The following is a 26,418-nucleotide window of genomic DNA, read 5'->3' as shown; positions in this document are numbered from 1 at the left end:
GTAAGCACATAATAAACAGCCTTTCTGACTCCATTCAGTGACACACAATAAGCACAATAATTTTCAATACAAAATGACTTGCAATTCAGAAAAGAAAGCAAATAAATCAATACAGCTGCTGACAGACTCATGAAAGAAAATGAAATCTCCTCTTGCCTGATGAAGTGATTAAGCCAAGTTCAGAGGTAAATGCTGCATCTCATTACTTTGGGTGTTAGAGTTGGGCACACTAATAAAGTGATAAAGGCATGAGTGACCATGTTTATATATTTTTAAAATCTCCACCAGTGTTCCCTGTAAGCTGAGCACTTGAGTGGCCACCCAGGAAAGATTCAAATGCTGCCCAGCTACACAGTAGCATGTGTTTCTACTGGCAGTGCACATCTTTACAAGTCTTGGTGCTCATAACAAACAAAAATTAGAGGGAACACTGATCTCCACTGTTTCTTAACTTGTAGCAGGAGATCTTCCCACAATCAATATTATGATCTGGTGATTTATTGGGGAGTGTTGGTAAATTGCACTAGAATAACTGTAAAACCTGGAATGTTGGTGTTAGGTACAAGCTGTGGGTCTTATGGTGGAATATGCTATGCCAGGATCTTGCCAGTCCATGCAATAACACCGCCTGAAAGTAGATAATTAATCTAAAATATGTTATTTCCACATCTCCAAATTGGGATGTAGAAAAAGGCAGACATGTACACAAGATAGTATGACAAATATGAACTGCCCTTGCAACTGATCTTCTCAAAATACCAAATTCATAATCTGTTATATCTATTACTTCCAAATAGCGTGCTCTGTTCAGTAATACTCTTGAGAGAAGGAAAATAAATGATAAATTCCATACATAGAAAACTCATCTGAAACAAACACTATGCACATTTTTTTTAGATTACCACAACTTACTATTCTGAAATAAGATAGCAACAAACATGATGGGTTGATTTTAGCTCATCTGTGTAATGGTTCCTTAGTTGGCTACTTTAAATAAATGAATCTCTTTTGTGTGCCCATCAAAGATTATTAATAGAAAAGAACAATACCTGCTGAGTTAAGACTAACATTTTTAAAAGGGGTAAAATCTCCTAGAACTATTCAAACAAAAATAATTTCAAATTCTGTCTATTCAAAAAGGAAACTGAAAGAGTGTCCAAATGCTGGAGACAAGAATAGAATGCGAAAAGGTAGACGAAGATTGAAGAGTACAGAAAATCATGCAGTATTTCTCACAAATTCCAATTTTGTTTTGGGATGAAATTGTCATTGACAATAGTGTGAAGGCCAAAAGATGAATTTGGGATGGAGGACCTGATCCCAAGATTTGGAATACCCATGGAATTGATTCATGGTTGCTGCTGTAACACCTGGGCTGTAATAGCAGCTGCAGCATTGCAAGATTTGAAGGTGCTTTGTGGTTAGTTGAGCCACACACTATTCATAGAACCATTGGCCAAACCCCAGTCACTCCTGTGTCTTGTCACAATTTTTCCTTGAGGTATAACCATGGAGCTTGGTTTCATGGCATTCAAGGGAGCTATGGATTTTCCTTGTAGGGTGGCTTGCATGTTACACCAGGGAACCTCAGTGATTGTATTACATTTTGAGCATCCAGAAACACTTTCTGCTATCAGCAGGGCTTTCTCAATACAAAACTACAAAATCATAGTCAAATTACGTGTGCCCATTTCTGTACAATAGTACCAATAATATCGAAGCTTCACCACATGACATAGATATTGGAGAACAGAAGAACATTTCACATTGTAGTTACAGGCTGTCTATTCTGTGATAGAAGAACTATTTTCTAAAGCCTTTCAAATACAGAGGCATTGTGAAGGCAACTCTTTCAAGTGGTTGCACATACAATGGTAAATATCTTCCAAAGCAAAACAATCATATATGAAGTGATCAATGTAAGCTTGTTGGATCTCTTGTTGGTACTACAGACTGCTTCCCTTCTTAAATGATTAAGAAGTTGCTTTTAAAAATTATTCACAAATAAGTTCTAAAGAGAATTGCACGAGGGATGATTTTCCATTCTAAATTAAGGCTCACTAGTTTGTGTTTTTAAAGCAGAAATCTTCACTCAAAGATGGTATGTGTGAGACTTGTTTCTGAAACTTTTGAGCTGTCGTGTTCTTAAATGTGGGTGCTGTGATTCTTCCAACAGCTGTAGGTTATGAAGATCAAGTTTAGGGTCTGGGATAGCTGTTGCAGAAATACACACAATTTAGGGAGTCTCCCCTCCCCTGATACTAGCAGTATTAAGGTTATATTCATTTGAACTTACTAGGGTTCCTTTCTGGGGAAATAGGAAACAGTGTTTTCTGTCTTATTTGTTTCCTCAAATTAAAATGCTGCTTATTTTGAATGTGCCACTAAAGTTTTCTTTTTAAAAAAAATTAGGGATTGACTATTCATTTTATTCACAATTTTGAAAACTGTTCTTCTATAGCACACCTGTCCAGTTGTATAAAGGTCCCCTGCAAAGGATTTATATTTTTAGTAAAATTAGGTTTGTGCTGTTTTTGTCTTTTCAATGATATACATAATGATGCCCATACAGGATTTAAAAAAAATATTTATTTCTGCTTTTTTACTTTAGCACTATTACAAATATGTCCTTTTTTGGGGGGGGAGAGGGGAGACTCATTAGATGGTGTAAGGGATGTTTACTGTGTGCTTTTAACAGTTTAATTAAAAGGGTGAAGGTGTCAAGTATTTAACAAAGCAGTCCTTTTTATTCCAAATATTAATAAAGTTAAATAGCTGCTAAAAAAACAACCAAAAAATCAGAGTTTTAAATAGTCTGAGTAAAAATTCCTTTTCTCTCAAAAGCTCATGTTTCTTGGCTCATGCAGTCAGCTGTTTTACTAGTTGTCGTGCTATCATAAAGCATTACTGCCTAGACAGATTCTGCATTACTAATAGAAACAAACAAACAAAAATAAAAACCTAAAAAATTTCAGGTCTTCTTTAAACATAGTAACAAAAAAGGGAGAAATGAAAGGGGGAAGATGGGAGAAGAGTTCAGTTTTACTTTCCTTTGCAGGTCACCTGAATAATTCTTACTAAGGTCACCTGAATAATTCCTCATTCAATAGAGGAAAGTGAGACTTTCCACCTCACACAAATGCATTATTAACCCTGTGCAGGGGGACATGAGCATAGCATGCAGATCAAGTTTCCTTATTTCTGGCATGACCTCAAGGTGGGCTCTGAACTAGTGTTCAGTACCAGTTGCAGAAGTAGACCATGGGAGGGGCCACTGGATCCATGCTTATATAGTTACACTGGCAAGGCACCCTAAAGCCTGTAACAGTAGCTGTGAAGCGCCATGCTGTAGTCCTGTAGTCTTCTGTGGGTTGAAGGTGGTGAAAAGAAGGTTAGTCCATTCCCTGCTTAGTTCACTGCATAAAGTCCAATTACTCAGGCTTTGGGTCAAGAAGGATAATCTCAGCTGAACTGGAAAGCACACACTGATGCATATACAACACCAAGACAACAAAATGTGTTAAACTGCAACTGGCAATTACTTGCTGAAATCTAACCTCAAGCTCTCTAAAAGGACCTGTACTCAGGTTAAATTTCTTACTTTATGTATGATTTCATGTCCCTTTTAATAGATGATATATGTGCTGGGTAAAATAAATTCTAAAACCGCTAAGCGTGCTTAACAAAGCTTTAACCATATATGAATAGCAAGTTTTGAAGACAGAACAAGTACTACAGTACTATATATAATACACATGGCTGTTCAATCAAAAGCCACCTCTTGCTTTGAAACAAGAATTTACAGGATTAAGCAATGGTGACAAGATTTCTTACACAAAACCTACAATAATGTACAGAATATGCATGATTGCCAAAGTTATAATGCCAGCATTAAAAATATACATTTCTACATAGACTGTCTTGTGCAAATGTGAACAAGGTGACAATAGTTTACCAATGCTTTAAATAACTGAAATAGATATAACCCACCAAATAATAAATTCTCCCTTCCCCCAGCAGTAAGCAGATGTTGCCAGATGCATGAAAGGACAATCCTAATAAAGGGTTTTTAACATTAGACATGTGCATGTATGTGCACATATGGGCATGCGTGTGCATGAGCATACACACATGAGAGGAAAACAATAGCAGATGCACCACAATATTTTTTGCAAGGGGATACTTGCCACAAAAAGACCCAAATCAAAGTTGGCCATTACACATGTAAAAAATTTTGATTTGCATTGCTTTAATTGCTACTACATGTTTATAAATGTTTCTTTTCAAAATTATATTTTTCCCCCAAAACATAAAACTTTTGAGAAATTTTTAAAAAACACCGAAGCTCTATCTTCCACTTCATTGATAACAATGTTTAATACTAACCTGTTTTTCTGGTTTTGGTTAGGAATTTATTTAAGAATCATCTGAAATGTGGTATATCAAATAAAAACAGAATTATTTAGAAACTTTGTAATAGCTCTGGGAAATATTTTATTGACATTTTTGAATGTCAAATTTCTGAACACTATTGTTTACAAGTATACTTCAAAAATACCAACTTTCAGTTTTCTGCAAACACTTTAATTTCTTATGCACTCTTAATCTAGTTGTCAAAAGGCAAGGCACTCATACTTTGCCCATCCCTTATCTATAATAGTCATGGGCTCTGGCAATTATATGTCCCAGTATGTAATCTTCTCTCTTAATTAAGAGGGGGACCTTGCCTTCATCTGAATGGGCTCTCACTGGGATCTGTAGCCTCTGGGTGGCTGCATCTATCTATTAAAGAACAAGGGCAGTTACCAAATCTTGGCTATTTCTTTTGTTGAGGTGTATTGCTTGACCCAATTTCTCACTGACAAAATACACTTCTCAAATCATGGGCTTTCCAAGGATGGCTCTGCTAAAGGAGTGTTGCATGCTTCTATTTCAGTGAAGTGTGTTTTACTCAGAATGGATTTTTCTCTCCATGTTATATGGCAAACAGCAATTCTTGTTTTAGACTGCTTTAAGAGTTACAGAGTGTCTATTGCCTGATTTAGAGAACAACACAGTGAGATGCTGCATCCCCAAATCTCTGCCACGGAGGATTCCTAGCAACTTGCAGAACCAGGCCATGGTTAAATAGGCTGTTTCTTACACACACAAAAATGAAATAATTAATGGACAGTTAGGACTCTATTCACAAATGTATGCAACATTTTCACAGATTTCATGTAGATTATTTTTGATGCAATTGCACACAATTTTTGTGCAAACAGCTGGCATGGGCAGAAAACAGAAGTCCAAAGAGAGGAGAAAAAAGGACTCTAGACATTAACTCTACAAGTAAAACACAGGAAGAGCTAATTTACATGGCTGATCATTTGGCGCGTTACTAATATTAGCACCATTACATGGTAATAATGTTCACATCAATTAATAATTAACAGTGGTTTCATTTTATTTGGTGTAAACAAGGTTTCTGTTAAAAGTGGGTACAGAAATAATCTGTGCAGGGGCAGGAGTAAATATAAATTATACAATCCTACTTTCCATTAATTTCATTTCTCCTATTCCCCATTTCAGTAAAACAGGGCACTAAAAAATGCAAAATCTTGTTTAGATCATCCATGTTTGCCCTGGATTCCCTATACAGACTCTTGTGCTGCCAAATTTTTGTTGTTAGTTAAATGAAATTGGGGATTCACTTCTTGGCATATGAAAATTGGATGGAAGCCCCCAAATGCATCATCATGTGAACATAGCCAGTGGCATTTACAAAAGTGAATGACTGGTTAGCAGAAATTGTCACACACGAGAGTATCTGGAATTTAGTGAATGGCTGTGTGTGCTCTTGTAAATGAATCTATCCATGACTTACCAAACTCTGTGCACATGCCAATGTATCTACTTTGTGTCTTTCAGTGTCCACATAGTGTCTTTAATGCAAATTCAAAGCCTTACTTAGCTAACAAGCCGCAGATGCCCATCCATCATATGTAGTTTAAAAAACTGGCGCACACATAAAATTCAAATATTTGTGAATAGAGTCTTTATAATTTTCTCACATTTGATTTTAGGAATCACAGTTTTGAATGTTATTTGTTATTCATAACAAAGATTGAATAAAAATGTTTTCATCCAATTTCTCACAGCTGTATCATTCAGCAAATATTTAGTATGCTGAATCCAAATGAAAAACAAAAGCAATTTATTTTTCTACCTCCTTTACGCATAGAAATTAAATGGTGGCTAAAAACTGAAGGTTTCAATTTATAAATGGAAACTGTTTTTTTATTAAATATGAAATCATGTATCCAAGAAAAGGGCACACCCCTTTATACATTTTTATGGCAAGTTTTCCCATTACATGAAAGGCTTCCTTATATATTTTAAACTCAAATGAGCAGTAACCAAACCTAGGTTTGGATAAAAACTGCATAGCTGTTAACTGCTTTAATGAAAAATATGAATGAACCATTTAAAACACGATGAAAGAACATGTTCATAGAAATATTTTAGGTAGCTGTGGAGAGAGGTCTGATTAAGAAACAGAAGAAAGCCAAATCCCATTTCAGATATCAATTATATTGATGCATAAATACATAAAAACATTCTTGCATTGCTAAAAAAATTAAAAATAAAGTGACTAATTAAGGGAAGACTCAAGAATGAAGAAATTAGGCTCCAGTCCTACAAACCCTTACACATGCTTATCTTTAAGCCTGTGAGTGTCCCATTGACTTCATGTATTTGCAGGATCAGAATTTTACTGTCTTTTTGAGTATAAGGTACAATTATGAATTCTAACTATATTACTGTAACAAGCTATAAGTATGATAATATTATAAATTGAATTAATACGTGGAGTCAAAACAATGAATTTGTATCTATTGGAAAAATAGCTCATTGGACTCTTTCCTTTCATAACCAACACTAATTTGTTTGAGTTTAATCTGCCCTTTACATTTTGTTGTACATATGGGTATGGCTAAGTAAGATCATAAGCTTAATAAAACCATATCTTTCTTGCAATTCAGGGTGAAATACTGCAAACCTGTTTCTCACATAAGCAGTTGCATCAAGAGTTCAATGGGACAACTTGCATGAGTAAGGACTTACAGCACCCGGTCAATAATGTTTGGAGAGACAAAGCTACCCACACAGCATATTTAAACATAGCTAATTTACATTTGAGGGTTGAACTGAATTTTTATATCTGGGTTTTTTTTTGCATCATGAATTTTGAGATAGCTCTTTACTGTGATTAAATATTAAATTGCCACAAAAATCAGCTGTTTTGAGAGAAATGAGTTGTCACTCATAAGGGAGTTTAACAGTTTTTATTTGGAAGCTATGTGCTTCAACATGATTCCAACTCTCAGAGCCACCCAAACAAACCTTAATTGGATTGAAACAGGTGCTAGCAGGTTTTATATCACCACTTGCAATTTTTTTTTCACCATTAATCTCTACATTTGTCCTGCCCTCCAAATTTAAATGTCTAGCACCAGCTCTTTAGATTTTGGCCCATATTTGACGACAACAACAATGAGAGATGGCTAGGACAGAATATGGCTAGAATATTTTAAAATAATTAAATGATTCAGGAAATGGACATCAGTGCAATATTTATCATCAGAAAAATCAATATATCAAGGGAAAAAGAATAAAATATATGACTATGAATACTGTAACAGCTGGGCCCTCATTAATCATCTAATTCCAAATCCTCTCCACATACAGTATTTCATCTGCTAATCATGGGAAAAGGAAATGTGAATGTGTTTTAGCCACTGTGGGAGTCGGTTATCCTTCTAACACTCAGATGGAGTATGGGCTCTGGTTTTGGGCACTATGCTTCAAGAAATATGAGGATAAACTGAAGAGAGTCCAGAGGAAAGCAACACGGGTAATAAAAGGTTAAACAAACCTGACCTATGAGGAAAGGTTAAAAAACCTGGTAATTCTTTATCTTCAGAAAAGAAGACTCAAGGGGACATGATAACAGTCTTCAAATATGTTAAAGGCTGTTATAAAAAGGATGGTGATCAATTGTTCTCTGTGTCCACTAAAGATAGGGCAAGAAGTCATTGGATCAATCAGTAGACAGGGAGATTTAGGTTATATATTAGGAACATCTTTCAAATTACAAGGATAGTTAACTTCTGCAATAGTTTACCAAGGGTTGTTGTGCAATCCCTGTCATTGGAGGTTTTTCAGAATGGCTGTGTCTAGACTGCATCCCTTTTCCGTAAAAGGGATGCAAATTAGACACATCGCAATTGCAAATGAAGCGGGGATTTAAATCCCCCCCGCTTCATTTGCATAAACATGGCTGCCGCTTTTTTCCAGCTAGGAGCTTTGCCGGAAAAAAGCGCCAGTCTAGACGCGGATCTTTCGGAAAATAAAGCCTTTTCCGAAAGATCCCTTATTCCTCTTAAAATAAGGAATAAGGGATCTTTCGGAAAAGGCTTTATTTTCCGAAAGATCCGCGTCTAGACTGGTGCTTTTTTCCGGCAAAGCTCCTAGCCGGAAAAAAGCGGCAGCCATGTTTATGCAAATGAAGCGGGGGGGGTTTAAATCCCCGCTTCATTTGCAATTGCGATGTGTCTAATTTGCATCCCTTTTACGGAAAAGGGATGCAGTCTAGACACAGCCAATAGGTTTAACAAACACCTGTCACAGGTGGTCTAGGTATAGTTGGTGTTGCCTCAGTGCAGAGAGCTGGAATAGATGACCTTTTGAGGCCCCTTGCAGCCGTATATTTCTATGATTCTAGAATAAAGATTTTAATAACCTCTGCCAGTTTGATCTACTCAAAATAATTAAACTAAAATATTCCCCTTGAAAGTACAAAGCTCACAGGGGAGACTGGATGTTTCAGGCTTATGGGAAATGTTGCTTTTCACCTAGAAGTAAATACTTGAAAAGTGGAGCAGATTGATGACTGAAAGTTATTACTTTAGTTGATTGTCTAGTAAGTTGGTGGTCCAAACTCTAATGAGCAGGCTTCCAAATAAAAATTGGCAACTGTGGCACTAAGCAGAGATGAACTGGAGACAGAACTAATCTCTCTCTTTTAAATGTAGGCCCTCCAGATCAAGGTTGAGGCATATTATTGGGGCAGTACAGCATGCACAAAAGACTAGTCTCAAGCGTGTTCAAATCCAACACCTTTCATGAACTCTAAATTCATTTTAAAATAAATTGAGAAGCAATGCAGAGCTCAGCTTCAGTTCTTTACAATCAAATTCACTATTAAAATAAGTGCCCTATACATATATAAAAATATTAAGGTACTTTTAATGTAATTTTCAGGCAACATATTGTTCTTGTGATTCATATAACCTCTTCCACTCACTCCTTTTTTAATGAATATTGAAGGGGAGTTACTGTCTCCACAAAACCTCTGTGTGGAAATAAAATATGGAGATGAAAATTCCTTTGCACATGTTTAGAGAGACAGTGATAGCCTGCTTTCATTGAAATTAGAGGCAAAACTCCACCTCACTTCAATAGGACCAGGATTTCAACCATCATCTCTACAGAGAGAAGGAAAACAACTTTCCATGCTTTCAATGTTCTAAGCTTCATCTTCTCTCTTTTAAAACATCTTACTTAAAAACAAAGAAAAAACATATTTGGCAAATCAGGCCTGACTCTTCTCCATATTAAAAAAACATAAAAAGACCACTGCCTTGAAACTAAGTACAAAAGCTGACCTACTGCCCTTAAATTAGCATTAGTTCCAGAGCTGGACAATTTCTATCTGTCATTATCCATAATTCTGGTGCATAAAAAACAAACAACAGTTACAGTACACATCAACATCTAGTGCATAAGAAACACTGGTGGGAGGAAAAATCAGTGCTTGGAAATAAAATTTCCTTTCATATCAATTTTGGTCTCTATATTGTAACTTATAAAAGAGTTTTGTAAGCAAAAGAAAATTAACAAACCAAACCAACCCTATATAAATTTGAAAGCTAAAGGTATCCTTTGAATATGTTGCATATTTAGCAAATATAACTATTATTTTGCGTGGTTTAGCTGTAGAACGTGTGTATATATATGATATAAGCACCTCGTCTTGCCAACATGTACATGAATTTTACTTAGCTATTTAAACATTTGCAGGATCATTCTCTAACAAAGGAAGGTAAGAGTAGCAGAGATCTTTACTTATGTGTGGTGAAGTTTGTTATAACAACTTAAGGCAGGGGTGGGGAACATTTTTTGGGTCGGGGCCACTGACCCACAGAAAAATCAGTCAGGCGGGGGGCAGAGGGGACTGGAGTGCTAGCATGGGCTCCCCAATGCTGGGATGGGGGAGGAGCCTTGAGCCCTGGGGGCTGGAACCAGGCAAGCTGGGGACCGCATCAGGCTCCTGGGCCTTAGGTTCCCTACCCCTGACTTAAGGGATGTATCAGATGATCAAATGGGCCTTTTCCATCTCTAATTATGTATAGTTCTGATCTTTTAAAGACTTCATTACATATGCAACTTTACATATATGAGTGGTCTCATTGGAATCTATGTGACTAAGTTGTAAAAGATATGTACATGTTGTTTAATTCTTTTTAGGATCAGGGTCTATAATTCCAACCTAAATACTGTAGTGGCTGATCGTGCTCTCTTTTAAGTCAATAACAAAATTTTTACTGACTTTAGTGATGCAGGATCTTTTTGAGAGATAGCAAAAAACTATTGGTTTTCAAAAGATGAATAAATGAACTCAAACTCAGTAATAACTGGGAGATAGAACCATGTCAACACTTCTATCCAATTTAAGGTTACAACATATTATTATTATCATCATCATTATTAACTAAAGATAAATTTCTCATAACATTTAAAAATGTTAATATTTCAAGTAACAGCTTGCTACCTAAGAAGAGTTGAATCTTTATGGGGTTCCAACAATGGGGTAAAAGACATTCTAATGCTATTCATTTATATGCTCACAGAGAATTTGATCTACTCCTGACACATGCAGTAATATGCATCAACCTGCACACTGCTCCCATAACATGAAACACTTTCTCACAATATAAGGGAAAATTTCTCCTCACAGATCTGCAGGTGAACATCATATTTAGACATCATGTATGGGGATCTCTCACTGAGGTGTGAATTTGGAGAGGCGAACGTTACTCAGTATCTGCAGAATGAATTTAATTCAGACACTTCGTGCCTGAGGTATGGAAATCACCCTTTTTCAAAGCATATAGGTGAACCTTTGATTTTCTGGGGGAAGGTGGAATTAATTAGGAATGAAATGCAATATAATCTTAGATTTAGAGCTTTACATAAGGGATAGGAGACTCTCCCCTAAAGGCCTTTCTTTGACCGTGCAGGAAATCTCCAAAGTTTGAAAATACAGTATCCTGATTTCCTTATAAAAAGCTCAGACCTCTGTTCCTGCACTATTTCTGGCAGAAGAGCATCAATCTTCCAACATTCCATGCATGGGAAGTATCCACAAAGTGCTCAGTCATGATAGTTCACTAATGTGATTATGTACTAGAAAGTTTCTGAGAAGTTCAGCTCTAGTATTCCTGGTGAAAAATATAAAATCAAGTACAGTGGAATCCTGATTATCTGAATGGCTTGGAAGATACTAAATATGTTCTGACAATCAGGACTACAGAGAATTGGGAAGCAGCCAAGAATCAACAGAAAAGGAGACAATCTGGCAGTTTGTTAGAAAAAGAGGTTTCAGTAATAGGAATTTTATTGAATTTGTACTTGCTACCACACCCATGGAGGATGAGGCTAATGGAAAAACTTATTTCCAAGGACTGAAGAAGCTCTTCCACTTTATTGCTGGGTTCTTTAGCAATTGAAGCTCTGTTAAAGCAATTTTCAAATACTCTGACTAAATCCAAAGTCTTTTTTCAAACTTTAGGGCAGGTCTATACTGTACCGCAAGGTCGACTTAAAATATGCAAACTTCAGCTATGTAAATAATGTAGCTGGAGTCAACATATCTTAAACCAAATTTCTCCAGCGGCCCCCTTCAACTTCCCTTATTCCTTGCAACTGCAAGGAGTTCAGGAGTTGATGGGAGCACCCTGAGAGTTCGATTTAGCGGGTTCTTACTAGAACCACTAAACTGAATGCTGGAAGATCAACCCCTGCACTAGGTGTTCTCCATTTGTATAGTCATGGCCTCAGGCTTCCATTTCAAACAGATTTTGCAGATATTAGGCCTCATTTAAGGAAGGAAAGTAACCTTCAATGCTCCTATTTTATAAGGTACTAAGCACAAAAACCAAACAAAAAACCCACAAAAAAACCCCACATAAGCAAAGCTAGGTGACAAATTATTAAATTTCACCACAAAATTAAGATGAGCTTTCTTCTATTTCTTTAGAGAATACAGTTTGTGATTCCTCGGGTAAATGGTTTAAATACAAGTTAATGAAAGCCCTCTTAGAGCAATTTTATTCCTATCCATGATGTCAGACATTTATAAAATCAGAACAATTGATCATTTCAGTTCACCTTAAAAAATAACTTATATAGCAGTGATATATGCAGCACAAAACAGTTCAGGGGGTAAGGGAACGCAAATTTTAATAGTCAAAATGTAAACGTGAAAAAAAGATGGAATAAAAGTCTCTATTTCTTATTTCTACTTAAGATGTCATGTAATATATTTTACAATGTCCTGCAGGTCTGTATATGTATATGTGTGTGTATGTATGTCAATATAACATATCACCACACATATACATCTACCTGCACTTATACATACACAGATAATTATTTGCAGTTCACTCTTGGGCAGTTCCGTTGTGCCACTCTTTAAAGTTGTTTGAATCATGTTTGGACCCAATTTCTTCATAAAACTGGGGAGATGGTAGGAAAAGATGGTTGGTGGGTCTGGTTGTGTCTGAAATCCTTTTGTTAAACTGTACACTGGGACAAGTAATTTTCTTCTGTAGTAGCTCTCTGAAGAGGGCCAACTCACTGCGGTCTTCATGAGGAGACTTGGTATGAATCACACACTCATTGTCATGCTTGGGGAGTACTGAAAAAGAAGAATACACATATTAACGACAATTCTTTCACAGGCCACTAAAAGGCCTCCAGAAGCATAACAGCAGTGAGCTTGAATTTCAATTCACCATTCTCTTTTCTTACATATGTCAGGAGTACAGTGTAACTTGTAATGCATTTTATATTCTTTGAACCTGGGGTCTGCTGCTTTGAAATGCCACATGCAGCCCGGGGTCCCCAGCTGGCCCCAGGCTGCACGCGGCATTTCAAAGCAGCAGCACCGTGTGGAGCCTGGGGTCAGCTGGGGACTCCCCCACTGACCCCTGGCTCCATGAAGTGCTGCCACTTTGAAATGCCATGGGTAGCATCGGGCCAGCAGGGGACTTCTTCAGTCCCCCGCTGGCCCTGTGCTCCGTGCTGCGCTTTCGCCTTTGAAGTGTGCCAACAGCCTTGGAGATGTTGCCACACTTCAAAGGTGGAAGCATTCTTATTGACTAATTGAATAGTCAATGCAAATTGCATCGACAATTTGATTAGCCAAATAATCAAAATTTTACATCCCTAATTAACGTAGCTGGAGTTGCATATTTTAAAAGTTGACTTTCCCCTTTAGTGTATTAGGACTTAGTGTATTAGGCTTAATTGGCATGACTTGTTTATTTTGGATTAGTAACCTACTTTGATCGGTCTGTTTTTACTTGCAATCACTTAATTCTTACTTTTTATACTTAATAAAAACACTTCTGTATATTATCAAGCCCAGTGTTAATAACTGTTACCTAGGGGAGAAGGGAGCCACAGTTATGCATATCTCTTTTTCACCAATAAAGAGAAAGAATATTTTTATGAGTTTTCTCTATATACTATTTTATACAGAGTAAGATGGATTTATTTGGGGTTTTGGTCCCTTTTGAGGGTTGTGCTCTTGGTGCTGGCAAGTCTCTATAACTCAGTCCTCCCATAGCTGAGCTGGTTCAGTGTCTGTGGTACTCTGCTGGGGGACTGTTACCCCAACTCTGTGCCTTTTATGGGTGAAGGCCAGAGCTTCTGGCCTAGTAGAAGAGGGTAATGGGGTGCTTCAGAGGGCAGGTAGGCAGGTTCAGTGGTATGATCAGCACACTAGGCAACAGCTGAAGTGGTATCTCTGTGATTGAGTCTGTCACATGAAGAATTCATTTTTTAATAGGTTGACAGCCTTAGTGTACGGATAAAGTGCTTTATAAATTATTCATTTTTATTATTATAAACATGTTACCTTTTTTTTCAGGCAAACTCCTGGTGAATTTAATGGGAATTTGCCTGAGCAAGGACCCCAAGATTTGTCCTAATAATATCCATTCTGAAAAGCCAGGGAAAGAAGTGGCAGAGAAAGAACGACAGAGCCTTAGGAGACTAACCTCTGGCTTGTGATCGAGAGGGCCTGGTATTTAGAAATATGGTTGGAGGTGTTACAAAACCTTAGGAAAGTCAAGTCATGGATTCATTCAAATAGGAAAACAGCAGCCAGGAGCATTAAGCATACAGCAAGTGTGTGAGAAAACTAATTTTCTGTGGAGTATAACTGATAGCACATGCCATTCTTTTAATGAGTTTGGTTTGGTGAATTGGCCTCTGTCTGAACTCTCAGATTGTCTGGGCTGTCTGCAAAGAGATATAAGTAAAGCACATGGAATTGAGAGTAAAGCACTATCTTGACTGCACAGGATCAAACTTGATGGAAGAATTTTGGTTATTGCTCTTTTGCAATTTTTGGTACATTATTTTTTTTGTGAAGACCTTTAGTACAAAGTCATTTTTTCTATCATTTCAAACACTTCAAAGATGCCCTCTTCATAGAGAAACAAATAGAAAAAATTTAAAACATTGCCTGTTCTTCATACTCATATTAATGTCTACTGAAGAAGCAAAACAAAAATTAACTATGATATTCATGAAACTTGCAGTGCCGATCAGCACTGCTATAAACTAGCAAAAGGATTTCTAACCTGCACAGATACTGGGTGAAATTTACCACTGACATAATTAATAAGAACAAGAAGCCCTGTTGTACCTTAGACTAGAGGCTAACAAAAATATATATAGTATCACGTGCTTTCATGGGCAAAACCCACTTCATCAGATGAAGGTACCTGTCAACTGTAGGACTAGTGTTAATGAGGCTAAGTAAGTGGGCTGGAAGTGCCCTATACTTAGCTTTTGATGTAAAAATGAGGTGTTAAAGGCAGGGAAGGCTGGATTTATAATGCGACATCCAGTTAATGTCTTTGTTCAAGCCATGGAAACAGTATCAAATTTGCAGATGACTTTTTTTCTTCTTCTGTTATAAAATTCTAGGTTTCTATTATTCCTCTCCAATTCATCTGATTAAGTGGGTGTTACCCACAAAAGCTCATTATACTATATATATTTTTGTTAGTCTCTAATGGCCATAGGACTACTCGTTTTTAAAGTTACAGACTGCCATGGCTACCCCTCTTAAACTTTTAATAATTAATAAGAGCTGTGCTCACTTCCAAGAGCAGTGAATGTCACTAAGAATTAAAATGTAGAAGTCACTCATCATTAATGAAAAATCAAGACTCTGCTGTTTAGGAGCTTACATGAGGATTTAGAAATCTCACCTGAGGTGCCTGGGCATGAATAATTTTGGTCTTCACTTACTTTGGAAAGTATTTGAAATAATTTTTCCCTAGCATCAATCACTCATTTTTAAAAGTTTCAGTTATCACAGAATAAACACTAGAGGGCATCTTTGTTTTTCTAGACCAAGTAATCTTTTATGTAATAAAATGTCTTTTAAATTTCTTAGTGTCTAGTTATTATGTGCTTCCAGCATAGATACAGCTCTGAAAGACTTTCTTACTCTGCAAAACATACTACTAAAGAGGTCAAAGATTGGGCAGTCATAAACTGAGAAATTACTTAGGAAAGATTAATTGAACATAAGGATCTAAGCTGCTAAGATTTTAACTGACAGATGCACATCTCATCATATATTACTGAATATGCATACAGTATGTTTGTAGGACAAATTTTACACCTGTGCATCTTACTTTCATAATATACCAACCTCTTAAATTAGGGGTGGACTTTCTGCAGTAACCCTACATCTCCTGGCTTTTAAAGTTTAAATTCAGTCCCTGATTTTATTTAGCACACTTTATGTTCAGCAGATCAATATTGCAATATTACGAACTTGTAAAAATATAGACAAAAATTGTATTAAAAATACAATTGCTTTTCCTGAAAAGAATCTCGGACTGTGTACCTGTCATCTAACAAAATACTCAAAGAAATACTTACACTCTCGCTCTGAAAAGGGTTTAGAAAATTTCCACCCATTTCACCATCATCTCTGGGAGTGCCAGGCTGATTACTCATGCTCATATTACTGGGAGAGTTCTGTTAAATAAGATTTAAAAATAAAGGGTAAGTGCTATTGTAGATTTGAATTCCTTTCCTTGCTTCATAATGTTTGTCAAAACAACACCTACGCTACCAACTGGGATCTCAGAAGATGACACAGAATAAATCTTGCCATCACAGCTCTGCACTACATATATTGAATGAATGTTTGTAATCTGGAAAGAGCTGCTTTCCCATCCTATAAAATGAAGAAAATTACTTACCTGTAGTTCTTATTCTCAAGTAAGGCTGGGAGCTTTCTCCCACTGAAGTTAGTGGAAAATTTCCCTTGACTTCACTGGGAGTAAGATTATGCTCTGCAATTAAAAATAATTCACTACTGCCCTGATTCAGCAACCTACTTAAGCACTCTTAAGATCCTCTCCTAATGGTACCCACTGTCACCAGATAAAGAAACAGATATCAAGATAGGTAGAGAAAACTTAACTAACAGCATTTCATCTGGCAAGAAACTGATCATCAATAGTTGAGGTTGTGGAATCCTCATTCTATAATCATTGTCCTCACTTTTCTATTGTTTGTCTATGTGATCTCTGTCTGGTTTGTAACTGTTTCTCTCTGCTGTATAATTAATTTTGCTGGGTGTAAAACAACTAAGATGGTGGGGGTATGATTGGTTAGGTAATTCTGTTACAGTATGTTATGATTGGTTAGTAAAATTATACTAAAATAACTGGTTACGGTATAGCTAAGCAATACTCAAGTTCACTATCGAAACTGGGGTCCAAGAAGGAGTCCAGCAAGAAGAGGAAAAGAGAAAGAAAGGAACACCAAGAAGAAGGAGGGAAGGCCTGAAAGAACTCACCTCCAAGACACAGCCTCCTCTGCACGATGGTGATGTGCAGCAGCTAAGCTCCAGAGAGACTGATCTTGCTTGGCCAACAAGGAGAGTCCACCTGCCATTATCAGGATTACTGTGCCATGACACTGTGTGCTTAGCATGTGTATTCTGCTTGCTTGGGAATTGTCAATAAATAGAGAATAAGAATATTACTGTGTAAGGCTCTTTCAGTGGCAAAAGATTCTGCAACCCCCCTCAGGGAGTTACACCCTGAGCCCTAGGAATTGGATAAGGGTGGGTGTGTAAATTAACAGGGTTGCACCTGGAGCCCTAGGAACTGGGTAAAGGTGTGTGTCTCTAAAGTGTGGAAGGGATAGAGAAATTTGTCACACTCTCACCAATATAAGTTGTTGGTGTAATAAAGTATATTATTTCACTCACTTTGTTTCTTCTTAGATAAAAGAAGATGCTTTCACTCTGAGGCTATGTCTATATTAGCATTTTGGTGGTATAACTTATACTGCTCAGAGATGTGAAAGAACACCTCTTTGAGCAACATAATATACACTGTCAGAAGCGCTGGCATGGGCATGTAATGTTGGCAGAAGATGCTCTTCCACCAACATAAATATCACTGCTTATTGGGGGTAGTTTATGCCAAAAGGAAAGCTGTGCTGCAATAAGGTCTTCACTATAGACACAGCTTAAGCCCCTGCTTTCAAGTGCTTATAACTTTTTCAAAAGCTAGTCTTTAGGCTGAAATTTCTTCTGCTTCCCTTCAACTAGAGCAAGGAAATGTATGGTTGAAAAAAGTGAATCCTTAAGTATGATTCAGCATGATTTTGGTATGAAACAATCTTTTCATGTTAGTGTGGAGGTATGAATCTGATGGACATAAACCTCAAAGGGAACAGTTTTGCTGCCTTCATTCTGAAAATCATCTACTTTCCTTTCCTCACTGTAGAATAGTAATAGAGAGGTAGCTGTGTTAGTCTGATCTTGCAAAAACAAAAGAAAAAACTATGTAGCACTTTAAAGACTAACAAGATGGTTTAATAGGGGATGAGCTTTTGTGGGCCAGACCCACTTTTTCCTTTTGTTCTTCCTCAATGTAGCTATTCGGAAATAAGCCTGGGAGCGGTCTTGAAAGAGCTGATGCTCTGGAGAATCTACAAGTTCTAACACTTCGCTGGTTAGTTATGATAGGTAGGGGTACTCCACTAATGGGTTAGCTTCTATTTACTTTAGTGGGGTCATGATTGGGCTTTATAAATATAATAGCTCGTTATATTTTTTGTTGTGCTACCTTTGTGCATAATTATCTCAAAGTAGCTCAACTTTATGAGCTAGTAAACCTTCTTGCCAGTAGATATTTTATACAGGCATTGTGCACAGCTTTGCTTTTAGCCCAAAGTTGAATGAATTCTTCAGAAAGCTTTAAAAATTGTGTTCATTTTTTAAAAATTTTGTAAATGAGATAAGGGTGTTTTTCATGGTTTAAGACAATAATTCTGTTGTTGTTTTTTTACTTGGGTAATAAAGGTTTTAATAGTTAAATGGAGAAAGTGTGTATTATTAATAAGGAATGCTGATTTCTTATGTGTGAAAATAGCTGGTTGAGAAATAAAGTAGTAATAAAAGATAACAGTATAGTGCTTGAGTGCAGTATGTTACTAGCCTTTCTGAATTAACTATGCATTGATTGCCAGATAGCAGCTGCTATGAGTATGCCTATATGTGGATAACCACACATTCAGAGAAAAACACATTCATGTCACTGATTAAAAAGACATGTAAGACCTTTCAAATAAATGCACGCTGTACTCAGTAGGCTTAACTCTTTGATTTATACAAATGCAGAGAGGTAAAATTCCACTTGTTGGCGAAGGGTCACTGTCAGGCACTACATCACAGAAGACCTGTAGCACTTCTCTTGGGTGAGGATGTTAGCCTTCATATCTACTGGGCAGAAGGACTCTGACGTGGCTCAGAATGTGTTGGTGGGCAGGCGAGGGGAGGGGTCACTGGATCCTTGCTTACATGGATCAGAATGGCTAGGACATATGAATTTTGTCCACTGCCAACTAGTAGGCTCTTATTTTCATATGCTTTGCAGGGGGAAAGAAGTTTTGAGTTTCATGCATAAAACATTTATTATAGCAATTGCAGTTCTTCCTTTTTTCATTTTTAACCAGAAATTTAAATTAAAAAAAAAATCCAACACTATCTGTCAATGCAATATTACTATTGAGATCTTACATGTACAAATGCCAACAGGCTCAAACTCTGAATAATCACCACAAACCTAATGCAGTTATCTATTCCATAACACACATTCTATCATATACTGTAAGTGAATACCATGTAGCATAGCACAAAATACTACATTTGCACAAAGGGACTAAGTTACTGTTGCTATGAGAATAATAAGCATATGTCTACAGTGCATTCCTCTTTCGAGAGAGGAATGCAAATGCAGCTTAGCAAAACTGCATGAAGCGCGGATTTGAATTTCCCGTGCTTCATTTGCATAATTGCGTCCGGATGCTATTTTGAAATAAAAAATGCCGTGTAGACGTGGTTATTTGAAAGAAACCCCTTCTTTCAAAATAACTCTTACTCCTTAAAAAATGAGGTTTAATGGTTATTTCGAAAGAAGGGGTTTCTTTCAAAATAAGTGCATCTACATGGCGTTTTTTAATCTCGAAATAGGGTATTTCAAAAAAGCGGCCAGATGCGATTATGCAAATGAAGCGCGGGAAATTCAAATCTGTGCTTCATTTGCAATTTCACTCAGCTGCATTTACATTCCTCTCTTGAAAGAGGAATACAGTGTAGACATACTGATTGTGGCATCTTTTGTGCATGTTAAATCTCAGCTACATTAACATGTTTAATACAAAGATTTTTTTAAACTTGTTTAAAATCAGAAGACATTTTTCTATTAAAATAAACACACAGAAATGTCATTCAGTGCCAGTCAAGGTTAAATCAGGACACACCCCACCAATTCAGAACCCGAAAAGCAACTTAAGAGAAAAGTCTCTTGCATTCCTTGCTACTGTCATATCACCTACAGCAATAGGAAAACAACCAGGAAAAATTAAATTAGTGTTCAGAGTTTACTTTCTGTGTTTTTTTTTTCCATTTTATGTATTCAAATGAATATTCTTAATTTCTGAATCAAACTTAAGTGTGGAGTCATGACCTGTGACTTGGTAAGCTGCTGTAGTGTTAGGTATAAATAGTTAAAAAGCAGCTAAATCATTGTAAAATTTATTTTATGACGTTTTGGCACTTTTGTTCAGTCCCTAGAGATCTACCCTTATTTTATCTTTCTGTTTTTCCCTGGGTAGCGTCGAACTTTGAAATTTTGCAGTCAATACAGTATGCCAACCCCAAAGATTCAAATTCTTGACATAAATGCTTTCATAACAACTCTTGCTGGGCTGCTTTGACGGCCAGTATGGGGCCTAGTGAAGCTGCATGAGCAAAGCCTCCAAAGCAAGTTTTTCTTTAATGACTGCAAAAATTCCATTAGTAATTCAAGAAGTTTTGATTATTAGAGCTTATCTTATATGCACAATTTCAGTTCTCTTGTTTCCTCTATCTCACTTCACCTCAGAAACTCTTTATACTTTGCCACTAAGTCAATTATAACCTTTTCTATACACTGCAGTAATGAACTGCTTTGATGTAAAATATATTCTAGCAAGCCTGGGTTAATTTTCTAAATCTCATGCACAATATGATCAGCCTTAATAAGATGCCTTTGTATTCCATTCAGGTCTTATGTCAAGGAGAACTCAACTAGTGTTGAGAAACTAAAAACTAATGCAAAAATGTGTGCAACAGCACACTTGATTTCCACAAATAATTTCTGTGATGACATCTGTAACATGGAAACTTGCTTATCTTAGTGACATGTAAGTTAAAACCACCATGTGTCATTCAGGGTATGGATACACTATGGGTTTTTTTGGGAGAGGTATGCAAGTAGTGCTCGCATTTGCATACCTCTTTCCATTTTCTTTCCCAGAAAGACTTTTCCACCATTTGGCCCTGTCTACATGGGGTCAAATGTCGGAAAAAAAAACCTCTTCCAAAAGCCCTTATAAACCTTGTTTTATGAGGAAGAAGGGGGCTTTCAAAAGAGGTTTTTTTTCCAACATTTGGCCCCGTGTAGACAGGTCCAAATGGCAGAAAAGCCTCTTCTGGGGGAAAAAAAAAGAAGGTATGCAAATGTGAGTGCTATTTGCATACCTCTTCTGAACCCCATCCCCCAGTGTAGCCATACCACCAATTCTGTGTCATACTATAAATTCCATGAGACTTAGTTCAACTCATAAATTGGCTCAATATTACTCAAAAGGATTGTGAACAAGAATAAACATTTCAATGAAACAGCTCAGCATTTTAATTTGCAATGAAACCAGATGAGTTATGCATGCTTTAAGGCTTCATTGCAAACAATGTTGATATGGCTGTGGGCCTTAGATGGTTATCACAGGTTCCTGCATCATCATCTCTCGCTCTTGGTACAAAAAGAAAAACTAGAATTTTCATGACAGAATAATGGCACCCTATCTTGAAACCATATCTCAAAGCTATATTTAGCAAGCTCAAAATCTAAATCTAAAACATGGAAATTCTTTCTCTAAAATAATAATAAAAAAAAATGGCTGAGACTTTCACTCCTGCATTTCAAATGAATAAAAAACAATTAAATTTGGAATAAAACAGTTGTTTTATTTAATTTTTATCTTTATAGCTCAAAAGCAAAAAAGTGCAGAATGATCATTTCAGTGAAGTTTATTAATTAGTTTTTAACCAGTTACATCTGAGCACATTAAAGAAGCAGCACAGAATATTTTACCTGGGCCTAATTCTAATACCTTCACTCATCAATTCCTCATTTAAATCAACCCTTAAAGTAAAAATCTGATGACCAATTTCTATGCTCAAAATACAGTTTCTTCTGTCATATTTTAATTTAATTTTTAGGGAATCAGAGAGGTGATTAAGACTATTATCAGTGTCTTATAAAGATGAGAAAAGCTATGATATAATGCATAAAAATAATATAATTATGACATTTCTCCAAATGTATCTCTTCCTACATTTAAATAGGTTTGATTATAAAAAACAGTAGGCATTTGTTTTACTAATATGCAACAATGTATTATAATTAATTAGTTTATGACTTAGATATACATTAATCACATATAATGACCATTATGTTCAGGAAAATATATAAATGGATCTATTTAATAGTCCCTGTTGATTATAAAGATTACATATAATCTCCAATTAATACTGATTGTGCCCAAAAGAGGTGAAAGGCCCATAATACACATTTAATTTGCAATTAGAAATGTCAAAAATATTTAACAACCAAAGTTAAGTGATATTTTAAAATACTAAAATATATTGTTAAAATTGAAATATTGTATTACATACTCACTTTGGAAATACTGTCCATGTCTCCTGAGCCTTAAATTAAAATAAATAAAAATAATTTAGATTAGTTGTGAACTGCATGCTTTAAGAATTTATCATTTTCTATATTTTGAAAAGATAGGATAATAGCAATGGGCTAACATACAGTTAGTTATGTTTGAGTTCTTCCTTTCTCACTAATCTCTCTCTCTCTCTATAAAATGAATTTTCCTGCAGGACAACAAAGTGTCTTAATCACGTCAGTGTCAATAGACTCGGAGCAGGGGTAGGCAGAGCAGAAAAAGAAGGAGCCTGCGGGCAGCATGGTCCACAGCGGCAGGAGTAAGCTCCCCACTCGCCCTGCTACTGGCTTCCTCACTCCTGCCCCTCCACCTAGACCCCTCACTCACTAGCTCTGCCCCTTGCAAGATTGAAGCGCCAGCGCTGGCTCCCTGTAGGGTGAGAGGGTGGGAAGCCCTGTGCCTCCCCGTTGGATCTGGCTTGCCAACTCTGCGCACTGCTGTTTCCCTTTCTCCTTCCCCAGAGGAAAGCAACCCACCCCTATTCCAATCCTGTGGCTGTAGGGTTGCCAGGTGTCCAGTATTCTACCGAACAGTCTAGAATTTGTGCTCTTTGTCCAGTAAAAAAAAAATCAGAGAATACCAGACATGTGCAATGTCCGGTATTCTTTGATTTTTACGGATGCAAACTGGACAGAAGCCTGGCGTGGGCGGGGGCAGCAGCTGGAAAGCGGGGCCATGATCGGTGCTAGGAGCCTGTGATTGCACAGAAGCCTGGTGGGGGGAGTGGCTGGGAGTCCGCCCCTGTCAGGCTTCTGCGCAATCACAGGCTCCCAGCGCCGATAGTGGCTCTGCCTCCCAGCCTGGGAGTCCCAGCTGGGAGGTGGGGTTACGATTTCCACTTATCCCGCGTTCCCTTTTTTTTTTTTTGCTTGACCAAAAAATACTGGGTGTCCGGTATTTTTTGGGAGACCATCTGGCAACCCTAGTGGCTAGCACTGCCCCACACTACGCCTGCCCCCCAACCCAACAGACAGCCTGGCTTGCAGAGGCTACCCTCTTCCTGCAGTTAGGGCTCACACAGCCGGGAAGCTGCCTGCAGCCAGGGGGAGAGATGGGGATGTCAGTCTCGGCCCGGCCCTCCCTGGCGGGTGGGGGGAGAGCTGGGGCTGCTGTGTCCTCAACCCAGCCCTCCATGATGGTCGCGGGGGAGAGCTGGGGCTTCCTTGGCCCAGCCCTCCCCAGCGGCTAGGGAGAGAGCTGGGCCTGCCTGAACCTGGCCCTCCCCAGAAGCTGGGGGAAGGGGAAAGCTGGGGCTGCCGCAGCTTAGGCCTGGCCCTCCCCCGTGGCCAGGGGTAGAGCTGGGGCTGCCTAGCACCAAGACAGAGAGGGGTTGGTGAGCATTGCAAGCAGGGAGTGCAGCCCCTGAGTCTCTTTCAAGAAAATTATTCAATTATTACATTAGACGGTAAGGTTCTAATTGCATGGTTGAGCCTGCAGTTTGTGTGGGAAGATGCAAAGGCAACCTCGGTCTCTGTGTCTAGTGGCAAGGCAGGCACTGCTTGCTCTCTATGGCCCAGGCAGGGAGGAGGACAGGCCACAGAACCAGATTCTACAGTGTTCGGCATTGTTATTCCTTAGGATGGAGCAGCCTGTACACTATCCTTACACACTAGAAAGTTCAAAGAGGTTCCCTGGAGATGCACCTCTGCATTCTCCTTTCCCATGGCAGTGCCTAATTAACAGCCCAATATTAACACTGTTGTAACTAGAGGAGACTGTATACATATCTATAAACAGCTAATACTTCTGATGGAAAAATAACTATAATTTTTACTGCACTCTAGCTGCCCAAGAGTCTCTAAAAGAACTACTGATGTATATTAAAAAAACAGTAGGAAATCTGTCATACTTAATGTGTTAGACACTGAATGTGTGCAATCATGTTAACTGATGAAAATAATAGGACTGTCTATTAATTGCAGTTAACTTGCAATTAATTAAAAAAATCAGTCACAATTTTAATCACATTTAAAAATAGAATAACAGCTGACGTATACTAAATATTTTGGATTTTTTCTACATTTTCAAATATACTGATTTCATTTACAACACTGAATATAAAATGTACAGAGCTCACTTTATACTACATATTTGCTCTGTAAAATTATAAACAAAAAATAGCGTTTTTCAATTCACCTCATATAAGTACTCTACTACAATCTCTTTATCATGAAAATCCAATTAGAAATGTAGATCTTTTCGTTAAATAGCTGCACTCAAAAACAAAAGAATGTAAAACTTTATATTTACATTTAGAGCCTACAAGTTCACTCAGTCCACTACTTGTTCAGGTAATTAAATTTCTTTACATTTATGGGAGATAATGCTGCCTGCTTCTTATTTACAATGTCAGCTGAAAGCAAGAACAAGCATTCACATGGCACTTTTGTAGTATTGCAAAGTATTCCTTCATGCTTTGGCCACCATAGCAGAGGACATGCTTCCATGCTGATGATGCTCATTTAAAAAAGTGTTAATTAAACTTGTGACTGAAGTCCCTTGGGAAGAATTGTAGGTCTCCTGTTCTGTTTTTTCCACAGTTTGCCACATATTTCATATTATAGCAGTTATAGGTGATGACCCAGAATACATTTGTTTTAAAAATACTTATACTACAGTTCTGAGAAAACACAAAGACGGTGCCAGAGTGAGATTTCTAAAGTTAGCTACAGCATACGACCCAAGGTTAGAAAGTAATATGCCTTCCAAAATCTTAGCAAGAGGAGTAGTGGAACATTCTTTCAGAAGTCTTAAAAGAGCAAAACTCTGATGAGGAAACTACAGGATCTGCACCACCAGAAAAGAAAATCAAACTTCTGCTCGTGGCATCTGATTCTGATGATGAAAATGAACATGTGCTGCTCTGCACTATTTTGGACCATTATTGAGCAGAATGTGTTATCATCAGCCTCTAGAATGGAGGCTGAAGCATGAAGGGACATGTGAATCCTTGGTGCATCTGGCACGTAAATATCTTTACATGCCATGCAAATCCGGATTTCACTTCCAGGTGACATTACCACAGCCTTCTCCATTCGCCTTCTCATGCACTTTGTTCCATGAATCTTGTCTCACAATCTTCAGTTTGTGGTCTACATCGAGGCCTGACCTATGCTAACTTCTTCAAGGAAGGGTCGGGGTTGAAGCACTGCCAAGACTGAATAAATCTACAAGACTCCCAACTTCTCCATATGTTGCTATTTTTCCAAAATCATAAACTACTCGGGGTCTGTAGCTCCTCATACTTCTCCATGACCAAACAGTTTCGGAATTTTGCAGGTTTTCCATGTCCCCTGCCTGTAATGCCCTGCAATTTACATTGTTTCCACTTCATCTTCACTTCACTGGTTAACTTTTATAATTTATTCAGTGGACCAGTTTGATATTATAAAGAGAAAAAGATAGCTAATAAACACTAAATAACGTGTACAAGTTATGTAACAAAGCTTTTCTATACATGAAAATATCTTAATTTTGCAGGACAGTCTCCATTTGAAGAGAAAAAAGAAAACATTTCAAACATTTCTCTGGCAGGCTGATGAAAAAGGGAAGCTGTTTGAAGCTATTCATGAGGATGAGATATTAAAAGTAATGCTTTGAGAGGATGGATGAATGGATAGCGTGAGGGTCAAACATTTAAAACTGCATAATCAATATAATTAATCATTTGATTTCATATTTTAATACATAGATATC

At 37.4% G+C, this 26,418-nt stretch overlaps 1 protein-coding gene across 4 annotated transcripts in view; it reads right to left on the bottom strand.

Moving 5' to 3' along the window:
- Positions 1-9,907: 9,907 nt before the first annotated feature.
- SSBP2 (single stranded DNA binding protein 2) overlaps positions 9,908-26,418 on the bottom strand; it is a 315,521-nt gene continuing 299,010 nt past the window's right edge. For all 4 annotated transcript variants that reach the window (XM_075932203.1, XM_006124333.4, XM_075932205.1 and 1 more), the window contains 3 exons: positions 22,665-22,693; positions 16,297-16,395; positions 9,908-13,024 (listed from right to left, as the gene is read on the bottom strand). In XM_075932203.1, the coding sequence (XP_075788318.1) occupies positions 12,995-13,024; positions 16,297-16,395; positions 22,665-22,693 (158 nt within the window). In that variant the 3' untranslated portion in view covers positions 9,908-12,994. The remainder of the gene's footprint in view (positions 13,025-16,296; positions 16,396-22,664; positions 22,694-26,418) is intronic.

The sequence above is a fragment of the Pelodiscus sinensis genome, chromosome 6 (genome assembly GCF_049634645.1).
Source record: "Pelodiscus sinensis isolate JC-2024 chromosome 6, ASM4963464v1, whole genome shotgun sequence".
In the NCBI taxonomy this organism is placed as follows: domain Eukaryota; kingdom Metazoa; phylum Chordata; order Testudines; family Trionychidae; genus Pelodiscus; species Pelodiscus sinensis.
Note: the sequence above shows the minus strand (reverse complement) of the source record. Positions and strands in the feature narration are given on the sequence as shown.